We start from the raw sequence: 12,004 nt of genomic DNA on the forward strand, positions 1-12,004 counted from the left end.
CAGACGGAACAGACGGGACGAAACTTAGGAACTGATCCTCCAACGGAAAAAATAGAGGCTCGATCCCTTCCTTATGGCTGATGAAGCTTCACAATAAGCGTATACATGTACGTGTCTGTCAGTCGCAAAAAAAGGTCGCCCCCTTGAAATCGCATCTTGATAGTCTAGAGCATCGAGAATTGATCAGATTAGCATGAAGCATGCATGCATGGGTGCTGCACTTTGGTGGACATCTCGATACTGTATTCCAGTGGCGCTCTCCCTAGCTTTATTGGTCGGACAGGAGCTCTTCCGGGCAGAGACATAACCGGCGGGCATCGAAGGTTTGGCAGAGGATCTCGGCCGCTGGCGTCGCATCTCGATGTAGCTCCATCACTTGACTTGAAAGAATAGTCCGGGTTCCAGATCGATCTCCAATTCAACAAAAGGGTCCTTTTTACTAGCCACAGTAGCTTCATTTCATGAACCATGCTACATACGAAATGCCATATCTGTCTTGGGTGTTATGAGTCAAAGAGAGAGACTGAGCTGCACCGTTCTATACTGAACTAATACCGTATTTTGATCCACGGACGTGGGTGTGGATATGGTATTCTTCGTGGTTGCCCATCTTTCCACCATCTTATGGGTAATTGTGGGTGTTTATCCCATCCCATCCCATCCCATCCCATCCATTGTCCACGAGATCCCGTCAGCTATAAATGGTGGCCGTTTTATGTCCTCTAGTTCAAGATACCCAATACCGTGGTTTCATGAAGCTCTCTCCCTTTTACCCCTAAGTTTAGCCCTATCGGGTCCAGTTTAAAACGGTTTTACATTGGTGCATTGACCGGAGAAACTGATCTTGTTTCCAGTTGATCATTAGTGATCAAATCTTGAAAGGATCGAGATGCTCCGGTAGCACAGCATAACTTGGCGGTTTGAAACTACTCTAATTAAAACTCACACATCTCGATGTTGACGGTCCTTTTGCAGCGAAACATGAAGCAGATAGATAAATCCCACCCAATGTTTCTTTTGATCATCCCACACCCGTCGTCGTCGCCAATCTCTGGTCTGACTCAGGATGTGCTAGTTAGTTGAATGTATGTTTGCGTTTCGATTGAGATCCCCCTGGCCTAGTCCAAACCCCACATATCCTTCCTGATCATCGGTAACATGGTGTTGGGAGGCCAATTGCTAAAGAAAGAATTGATAAGCAAATGAATGATTTACATTGATAGACAGAAGAACACCTGTCAATCGACGCTATAAGTGACGGGTCTGATACGCGTTTCCCGCCAGCCCGTGACCGAATATCCGACGATCAAGTTTATCACAGTTCTACTGGCTGATCCGTTAAACAAGACAGGCTCTGGTCATCGACAGGTCCAAATTTCCACGTGGGAGTTGCGTAAGTATCGACGTCAGTTTCTTTCACAAGCTCGTTCTTTGACGTTGACAGTTTATCACCGCGAAACGGAGCACCTCGATTGCATCATTGTTCAACGGTCTGAACGGTAATGATGATGATGATGATGATAATAGTGAATAAAAATATATGCGATGCTTAGAGTCACCCACTAGACGATAAGCTGTGACGATCGAAAACAAGAACAACAGCAACAGCTCAACCATGCACTAACAACCCTGTTTATCATGCTATGTTGGTCGATGAACGTTCGATTTTTTGGGATCATGATGAGCCGCAGGGTTGGCATTCACAGGCACAGTACACTAGATCTTGAGCTTACATTGACCCGACCCTAGAGTAGGAAGAAAGAAATCAAGAAAAAAATCAAGAAAGAAATCAAGGACAACCTCCCGGAGCTGATCCGGAGTTTGAATGAAACCCCAATCAATAAAGAGCAAATCTTAATCCCAAAACATCCACCCCGAAGCTTTTCTCGATGCTGATGCTATGTTTCGATGCCGATACCACTTTCGTGTCATGCCCTACCCCCAGTGCAATGCCGGACGCTACTGCATGGAGTAGAAGTGAGCCGTCTAATAACAGACAACTCGGCCGGCACGGATGTAAGTCTGCCACTGATTTTAATGGCCTTGGCAGCAGTTGTTTTTCGTATGGGGACCAATCCGTGAAGCAGAAGCAGACGACATCGAGATACTGCCCTGTCCTACCCTGCAGATTTACCACCCCATGGATTTTTAAACTTTAATGCCATGTCTGCTTTGCTGTTTTGTCTTGCTTTTTCACGTCTAGTAGTATCTGAAAAGGGGATGCAGAGTCTAGGTTACAATGCATCAGCTGGTCAGAAAAGAAGAAACAGTTGAGGGTTAGAGGTTTACAATGATGCGATGCCCAGTCAGAATGCACCACATTGACTTCACCACATTGACTTCAACACATCAGCTACGGAAGTTTACTAGTAGCGGCAGATAAGAATAAGACAAGATCGAAATCGCCCAGATTTCTTTGTTATCCACGGAGCTGATCCGGACAAGGTTTCTCAATGGTCAGCGGGTCATGAGGCAAGACAGAGCAGAGTAAAACGGAGCTGTTGAAAAAGAAAAGAAAAGAAAAACTGTGGTTTCTTGTTAGCTTGGTTCGACCAAGAGTTTTGCCTTTGGGCCCTGAAGATCGGAAATTGGGTGTGTCATCAAAGGAGGTCCCTAAAAGTTACTAGCTCCGTTTTGTTGTCAATCTCCAAAACGATGGAACGTAATCTTGTGTGGATGTTCTCCGTTATGTGGACAGACACCGTATCTGACTTCGGTAAAGAGGTATATGCTTATAGTGAGGATGTTTCTTTTTGCATGTGTCAATCAATCAATTACCGCCCAGCAGGGCAGGGCTCAGGGCCTCTATTTCATGAGTCACAGCGCCAGGGCCACCCCCTAGAAAGCGAAAAAGGCGGCTTTAACAAGAGCCTGCAACTCAAATGTTATTTACAACGTGGCCTCAACAAAACAATGAAACAAGACAACAAAGAGAAATCATGCAAATTTCGTATGCATGTTGACTACTTACTCATCGTGTAGCATTTTTACAAATGCGGTATCAACAAAAGGTTCTAGTTCTAGTCTACTATTTCCGTCTCGCCCTCTCCCTCTCCCTCTGGCGCTAATAGCTTAGTAGTATCGAATTCTCTTACTTAGCCTCTCGCTCAGAGCCCAATCCAACGGTTCAGGCTATCATGCAAGGACAGGGTTCTCGCTCATGTTCGTCGGTCAGACCAGACTTGAAAATCAAGGGTCCATCTTGACTTTTTATTACCTCGGTCAACAAACAATTCATCCAGTTAGATCTCTAGAATGGATATAGTCTGCAAGACCAACGTCGCAAAAGTTCTGCAAAGAAGGATAAAAAAGATCCGAATCGTCGGTACGTGCTGCTGTCAAGCATCCGACCCAGTCTGAGTGTGGATATTAGGGATCGCTACGGGATACTCAGCCTCTCTACAGGACATGCTTGGTCGCTAACTAGCTGGGATTCTGTTGTTATTTGTGTCGACGTTGCATTGAGATTGAGGCTTGTAAGTGACATCCATCCAATGGCGCTTTGAGAGTGTTCCCTGTAGGAGCAAACTCTGCACAATGACAATTCGACAATGGCTTGGCGGCGTCTAATGGCAGCTCCGTCAGGTGTTTCTCAATCTTTGACGTACACATGATACATGTTTACAGAGTAAAGAAGGGTTTCTTTCTCTCTGTTTGGCGCCCGCGTATCCCGTGAAACCCGCTTGAGGCTCAAAAATGTCTCCATCAGCAGCGGGTCCGCACTTTCAATTAATTAGTACCATTATTTGTTTTACATGCCGCTACCTCCGCCCGATGCGAACAACCGTTTGTCTTTGTTTAGTTAAAAAAAATGTGACAGATAAGATGCTTATATCATCAATTGATTGATTACACCTAGTCCAGAACAAATAATTGCGCGGCTTCTCGGCGCGGTTCAAAGAAACACCACGATTTATCATCAAGGTTTCATGCCGCAAAAGCCGTAAAATCCATTCTACTATTAGCTTCAAGAGACGGATACAATTCCGATATCAGCAGGCAACCCTTTTACAGGCGTATGAGAATCCATCCCCTCAGCCATGTTTTGTACGTAGCTACTATTATGTACTAACAATAACCGCTCAACCATTTTTTAACGTTTGACCCCTGTGCTGAACCCTCGCTGGGCTGAGTTGGTTGATCCGGGGTTCGATTAACGGTGAATCCCAACTCATGCAAAAACAACATGAGGCGGACGACGAGCATAATTACAATTCACTCACCTCCCCCCTAGCCGTGCCTGTAGAGTTTAGTTTGACTCATCTTGTCAGAGCAACACAGGACGGACAACTCATCAATTGGCCCAAGCCACCGTAAACATCCGTGATACATGTCAGGGTCTTCGTTTCTTCTTTCCCAGCACGGACTCGCTTGACCGTTCATTCAATATGGTAGGCACTCTGTAATCTAGTTAATTTCAAGACGACGGACGGAAGAGAGAACAAGGCCTCCGTTGAGCAAGGGATAACCCCGTTAAACGCCCGCTCCGGGAGCCCGCCCTGAGCAACCATTGTTGACTGACAGCAACACGGAATAAGGTTTTGCTTTTTCGTCTGCTGTGCGACCAGAGCGCTGTAGTACAGTACAGTAGGTACAGTACAGTAGGTACAGTACAGTAGGTACAGTACAGTAGGTACAGTACAGTACATGCAGGGCAGGGCTGGTTGCTGCGCTGCTGGCGCCTCCCGAGCCCGCGTATTACAGCATCTAGTTACCTCCTGTAAGTAGCCGTGACACATGTACTAATCTTTGTGTATACGCTGTGCCCCCGTCGTCGTCGTAAGCAGTTTCGGGGAGCTGGAGTCTGCCGTAAGATGGATGGGATATTTCAGTGCAGTTGCAGGCATGTCCGAGACAGGCAGATTGGCTTCAGCCAGCCTCTCAACAAGGACGAATTAGGAGACATCCATCGTGATCACGGGCGTCGCAGGGGATAGAGAGTCACAGTATCAAAAGCACAATCAGTCAGCCAGTCAGTCAATCAATCAATCAGACACTTGCAGCATGATCCCATCTCTCGCTCAATACTACTCAAAAGGACATCAACATGATGCTACTAATCACAAGCCAAACACAAGTCTCGTCTCACCAATTTGTGAATTGTTAAGCAAGCAAACCAAACCCCCGGTGGATCGCATAAAATAAACGGAGTAGCGGTACCGGATGGAAAACGGAGCGATTGGGTTTTTGCCAATCGAACGGGGGTAACGGAGCGAAGAGCCCAAAACTGGGGATCGAATTGGGTCTCACGGCCTTCGCCTGATCAAATGGACTGAGGTTGCATCGGGCCAAGTAGAAGCCCAGCAGCCCAGCCAGCCCAGCCAGCCCAGCCAGCCCAGGTCCACGCCCCTCTTGGTTTCTGTTTAGTTCTGTTCTCCGTTTCTCCAAAACGGAATTACATTACACTGCACTGCACTGCACTGCTGCAGGCTGGAGACTGCTGCAGCACCTACTGTACATAACTTGTGAGGTGAACGCCAAGCTTCAAGCCAAGACGCAGCAGTCCAAAAGATGAAAAGGTACAGATGTTGCTCGGGCAATGTGTCTCGTACTGCCATCCATGACTGTACTGGCATTTGCCGGGTCGTCTTGTTTGATCTTGTCTTATGCCCCAGGCTTGCCTGCTTGCCTGCCTGCTTGCTTGCTTGCTGGATGCCTAGAGGAGGAAGAAGTAGGGAGTTTATTAGCTAGCATTCATTTGGGTGTGTGTGTGTCCTCTCCGTTTCGTATGCTTGGCGTGTCCTGGGGCCCTGGCCTGGCTGAGATTTTGGATTCTGTCGTTGCCGATCCTTACTCCCCGAGCATGCCGTCTTGCCAAGACACCTCCGAGGAGCAAGAACAGAACGATGGCCATCGTCGATCCCCAAAGGATTTCGTTCTTCTCTAGCATGAGCTACTGTTATGTGACTACGTAGCCTGTGAAAACCACACACACACCAAACTGAGACGCGCAATTATGTGCCCTGTTTCTCTCTCTCTCACTAGTAGAGGTGATGCATACAGTACGGTACAGTGGTTAGTAGAAATCTGAATTCACTATTTTGATAAAAAGGTCGGGTCACCCCCCAGAATCGTGGTTTGAATCCAGAACCTACCTTTGCACATCCATCAATTTCCATCGGATAAACGGACAACAATAACACGACTCGATACGACGACATCTTCCTGGGACGCTCTAGAACTCTCGCTCATCAACCGCAAGGACTCATCTCTCTTCCGCTACCAACCCGGAATAAGCCTCAGCCACCTGCAGAGCCGTGTTACCGTACCGTATCTTACCGTACTCTGTACCTTTTTACCGTTTCTGAGGGAAGCACATACGCATCTCCACTAGCCAGAAATCGAAACTGAACAAGAAGCCCTGTCCTGCTGGGCCTCCACCTTTCTTGTTCTACCCACACCCCTCCCCTCGAACTCTCACGTCTCTCTTTTTCTTTTTTTTGCTCAAGGCTCCAGAAGCCTAGCCTAGCCCAAGAGACAGAGACATACCCCCCCTGGTCAACTTTCTCATCCTTCTTAAAACTAGCACCCATGCCCTTGAAAACCAGCCCGGGCGAAGTAAACCAAGACCAGAAGTACAAAGCGGCATCACATCCCCATCCACTTGAAACAAACAGAAAAAAGGCTTTAGCTTCCTTGCTTGTACTCTCATCTTCCCCTTGTACAACCAAATCTCCTGGACTCTTAAAAAAGAACAACTACTGTTGCTACCTTCTACATATATATTCACACTACCCACCACACATCCTACCTCTCTTCTCTCATCATGTCTGCCAGACCTTCAAGCCACCACTTTGGATCAAACAGCTCAACATCATCTTCTCGCTCATCATCATCATCCTCTTCCGACTCGGGATACAGACACAGTATGGACGCCATTGCTCTCCCCATCGCCTCAGTCGAGGTTGTTCGCTGCATGCGATGCGCTCGCTCCGTCGAGGCTACTTCTACCGACGACGTCAGCACAATGGGCATGGTCCGCATTGCACACAACCTTTACTACTGCGAACGTTGCGCAAAGATGGTCGGCTACAAATAAATGGATAGCGTCGACTGCAACAAAGGCTTGAAAACGAGTTTCGAAAACAAACAGCACACCAAAGTTTACCTTCGGCACTGGCTTCCAGCTTCTTATTTTTCTTCTTTCTTGGTGAAGGGAAACAAATCATCAACCAACACAGCAAACATTCTTGGACGTAAGGAAAGGATGGATATACGGCCTCAACATTGCCGCATCAACGACATCCCGCACCCTCCGCCATGGAGAATGAGCAGCCCTCTCGGCAGCTCAACGCAAGAGAACAAAGCCTCTTCATCGCCGCCATCGCAGATGTTCACGACCACAAACTGCACCTGGACGATAAGACATTGGGCATACTCTTGACGCAAATTCCCCCCTACGATACCTATCAACAGCCACGACCCAGTTCCTCCTCACCATTGCGAGACCGTTCAAGAACCCTAAAAAAGGGTACCTTCTCCAAGGCTCAGGGCATTTGAGTGATTGGGCGCGGCGTGTCCGGGATCAACAACGGGACCCCCGTCAGCTCCCGGATCAGCACAGCCTACCAGCTTTTTAGTTGACGCAGATTTGGAGCACAACCCATCACACCCAGATCAAGATCAGATCAATACCCTTCTCAGAGGAAGGAGCGAGCACATCACTGCCTCTTGTGAAATACCACAAAAGCTTGGTTCGCTTCTTATATTTTCCCCCTCTTATGACCACCATTTTTTGTTCTTCTTTTTTTTTCTTCTTCTTAACGACTTTGATGTCATCAGTCAATCATCATGTATATGGAGTTTTCTTTGGGGTGGGAATTGTAACATTTCTTATTATATACCTAGGGATACCCTCTGTTTGACTATCTGGCGGGCGCAATCTGGAAAGGGCATTTTTATGGTTGTATCATTAGGAACTGAGAACACGCAGAGAGACCACGGCCTGGAGCCTGGCAAACGCCGATTGGACAGTATTTTATTTATTCATGATAATTCATTCATGTTTCCATCATTACCACTATCAGATCATATTCGCTTCCTGTGCCTTTGTTCATCCATGTCTTGAGACCAATGTAGTCTGTGCATTGCATATTGACCATGCCGTTGGTCTACATCCGACACCTGACCTCTGCTTTGCTCTGCTTTGCTTTGCTCTGCTCTGTTGTCTACCTTCTCCGCGCTACCCTCACGAGCCGCCTCTCCGCTTTGCATGGCTAGCATGCGTTCAAAAAGTGTCTTGGACCAGGGTCAGTGATGTAACTATTGGCTCTTTCTCGCATCAAGACGTTGGAATTTCCATTTTTACGACCCTCTCCATAACCAATGGCTGTCAAAGTCCAACTGCACCCAGTCCAAGTCGACCATGTTGGCGCCGAGGCTCGCAAACCCAGCCACTGACGTCTAAAGGCCCCATCGTGTTGCTACTCTTGTATGGTATTTCCATGCCAAGCCGTGGAGATTGTGCATGCGACAGATGGGCAAATGTCGTAAAAACTTCAACCGGGCTAGACGCGATATTCGTCGATGGAGTCTAGTCTAGTCTAGTCTAAAGTCTGGCTGGATTCATAAAGCAGAGTGGAATGCAAATGGAATGGGTCTTTAACATGTCTCGTTTCGTCTCACTTCTATACATTTCTTATTCCCGTGGCTTCCTTTTTCGCCTCCCCCTTTCTGTTGTTGTCTCGATTCTCCAGGTTTTAATCCCGGACATGGTCTGGTCTGGACTGGAGTTCTGGAGATTTCCCTCGGTTAGGGTTTCGTCCTTCTCCCAATTGAACAAGGAGAAAAACAAAAAGATGAGGCATATCCACTCCTCGGTTTACTTGCTTCATTCTGCTGGATTGTAGTGGAGACCTCGCTTGGTGGTTACAGTTACAGCAATTTTTTTATTTTATTCCCTTTCCTTCGTCCGCCTTGGTTTTTCTTCTCGCTCCTTCATTTGAGGCTATTCCCACTTGTCCCACTTGGTTGTGCGTGAGAGTCTAGACTAGAAAGGGCCCATTGTCTCGGAGATACGTGGAAGATTACGACTACTCGACATGGATATGGATATGAATATGGATAGGCATAGGGACGCCAGGCCAACTAGACAGATGTTATCTGTTGCACGCACAGCTTACATGCAGATCAGAGGAATTGGGCTTGGCCATTGCATAAACTCTACGTAATACCTGCCTATACCCGTCAGGTAATGACATTTGAAGAGTTGAAAACAGCTGCAACCAAAACATTGATTCAAAGTCAATTCGAGTGTGTAGCTATAGCATCCTTAATAAGACGCTTCTGCAAGCCATGCGTCAAACATCTAACCTAGGTAACACTTTGTTATTTTTCGCTTTTGTTCACGACTCGCTCACTCCCTCCCTGCCCGTCGATTTACTACCCCGGCTTACCACGGTAGTTGGCTCTGAAGCAGCAATATGGAGAGTCTTGAGAGGCTAAGGTGCGAGTTTCCCCTCATTCAACCACCGAGTCCGCCCCAACCCCTCCCTCTCACTCAATCTGCGCACGGCGCCTGCAGGGAATCAAAGTTTTGAGCTTTCGCGGCAGTTGGAGGGGCAGTCTAAATTTGTTAGGCTACCTACCTAGGTAGGTATTAAAGTGACTTTTTGATGGAGGCTTGCAGGAGCAAAAGTGCTATGCTGGAGACGGACGGCCTGGGCATTGGAATGTGCTGCATGGGCCTGTCTCGTTTGTGTAGCATAACCACCTGTGCCGTCCCGTCCGTTATCCTTCAAATGCAGGTCTAGATTCAGAACTACTGTACTTGTTGAGGAGGGGAAAATAAAGATAGAAAAGATGGCGCTGGTGGCTTGATGGCTTGATACACTGACTGGGCACCAATGCCGGAACAAACAGCCCGACACCACTGTAACCATTGCCCATTGTCAATTGTCAATTCCAGTCTTGACATACTCCTCCTCCTCCACATCCTCATAGTATAACTAATCTGTACGATTACAATGTAGATACCGGTGGAAACAGTAAACTATTTTGCAAGTCCCGTGCCAAGCTTGGTTTCCTGTCGGTTCCTTGCTTAGAGCTATTGCCCGGGGCTATCCAACGTAAACCAAGCTCGAAATAGTATCTTCGGCCCGCGAGGTTACAGCGAAACCGGGGTTTTTGCACAAGCTTCGTTCAAGACAGGAACTGGCAGGATCCGTATTTAACAACTAACGGACCTCTGACCTCAATTCAGGTCCAAAAGCTGACATGCATTGTAACCGTGCCTGTGTCTGTGTCTGAGAGCTGCAGCTGTGGTTACTGTATGAGACTATAATGTCGTCTGTTGAAATGACATTAGTCTTGGCAAGCAATCAGGAACAGAGGACCTTATCTTAGTACCTATCACTCACTGAATGCATGTCTCTCCCTGTCTGGGAACAAGAAAGAGACTGGTCAGCTGGGCTCTAAGACACACAGCACGGAAGCTTCATCACCCGGAATTAGCAAAATTGCTAAGCACGCCGGCGTAGAACCGACTCCCCGAACTTTGAGTTCAAACCGTCGTTCGGCATCTTTGTCCATATATGACGGCAACGACGGACATTGATGAGGACGATTAAGCTAGAGAGATAACCAAGATGCCGAGCCCGGCCCGCCCCATGCTATATTTCCCGTAGAGTTGGATATGAAAATTGTGTCCTAGGGTCCGATTAAGCTCAAGCCCGCCAGAGCCGCTTTAATACCGGTGTCAAGATGATGTCCATTCGCATTCACGGCTGCCGAATTTCCCGGTGGGCAGTGTTAATGTCATTCCATGGCTTCCGTAATGGTGTTGTTGCCGTCACCTTGACTTTTACTGTCGCTCTCACCCTCACCCTCAGCTGCCCAGGTCTTTAATTCATTACGACAAGTTGAGGTCTTTTTCTTCCAAGTCGGTCAGCAGCAGCAGCAGCTTCCGTCTCACACACCCTCAAGATAGGCTACCAATAAGACAAAACCGCTGTATCTAACCTGAAATAAACAATTGTTCCAGGCGGGCTACAGCTCCGATGTCATAACGCACCTCAACGCCCGTACGGGAGGACTGCAAGGGATGACGTTTGCTCATGCGTCAAGGGTTCTCTTCTGTCTTGACTTAGTGCTACTGCCCTTGATGTCACAGCGGGTTTGAGTGACAGGAACCACACCGCGAAATAGAGCTGGGCAGACATCGAGATGAAGGGGAAAGAGGAGAACAGATTAAAAACAGAAAGAAATTAATGACAAGAATTGTTGAACCACCAAGTTGGTAAAGTATGGGCTCCGAGGTGGTTTCCCAGTGGAGAAGTGAAACGGGAGATCATCAAAGAATTGTACATATGTTCTCCAGTTTTGAGCCTCTTGGGAAGATCGATCTCGAATAAAAGAAGAAATGTTTATCTTTGTACGTACAACGTCAAAAATAGTAAACCATTTTTCCCTGCCTCGTATACAAGCCAACAAAATAAGGGGTTCCCCTTTTCCCTCTCCCTCGGTGTAATTCCCTTGTACACACCATTACAACCTGCATGTTTCCCGCCCAAAGACCCTGCGAATGCCTTCACTTACGCAAGCGTACAAGACACCAGAGACAAGGTAGAGGACCCACGCCTCTTTCGTCATCCCGCACACTGACCTCATCGTGCAGCCCCACGACTCACTCCAATTCGCTTCAAGTTGCACACAGAAAATACATAAATAAAAAACAAGGCGGTCTATAAAAAAACATCAGAACAAGCGGGACAAGGGGGGGCGTGACGTCGCTTAGAAACCGTTTTGAGCTATTTGACAACTAAGGGTTTGAAGCAAAACGGTGCACCAAGAAGGAAAAGTTCGTGAGGCGTGTACGCGATGTGAGATCCGAGATGCAAGATGATGCAGATGATGATCAAGGACTCTTTTTCTGACGGCCAAAACGGTCGTCTTCAGCTTAATTGCGGTGGTTATAGGGCTGCCCATTGCCATCTTGGCGGTCAATCAAGGATGCTTCTGCATTGTTTCTAAGAATATTCCATTTCAGCCGGTCGAGATGCCTTTT

General features: G+C 47.5%; 2 protein-coding genes across 2 annotated transcripts; both read left to right on the forward strand.

Annotated features, from left to right (window-relative positions):
• Nucleotides 1-2,655: 2,655 nt before the first annotated feature.
• Nucleotides 2,656-3,206, forward strand: FPOAC1_001939 (uncharacterized protein; the record flags this gene model as incomplete). The annotated part of the gene is made up of 3 exons (XM_044846527.1): nucleotides 2,656-2,745; nucleotides 2,983-3,011; nucleotides 3,080-3,206. 3 exons carry the CDS (start codon nucleotides 2,656-2,658, stop codon nucleotides 3,204-3,206), a joined length of 246 nt encoding a protein of 81 aa, XP_044712443.1.
• A 3,662-nt stretch (nucleotides 3,207-6,868) lies between these two features.
• On the forward strand, nucleotides 6,869-7,500 carry FPOAC1_001940 (uncharacterized protein; the record flags this gene model as incomplete). The annotated part of the gene is made up of 2 exons (XM_044846528.1): nucleotides 6,869-7,024; nucleotides 7,207-7,500. The coding sequence occupies 2 exons, from the start codon at nucleotides 6,869-6,871 to the stop codon at nucleotides 7,498-7,500; spliced, it is 450 nt and encodes a 149-aa protein (XP_044712444.1).
• Nucleotides 7,501-12,004: the final 4,504 nt, after the last annotated feature.

The sequence above is a fragment of the Fusarium poae genome, chromosome 1 (assembly GCF_019609905.1).
Source record: "Fusarium poae strain DAOMC 252244 chromosome 1, whole genome shotgun sequence".
NCBI lineage: Eukaryota > Fungi > Ascomycota > Sordariomycetes > Hypocreales > Nectriaceae > Fusarium > Fusarium poae.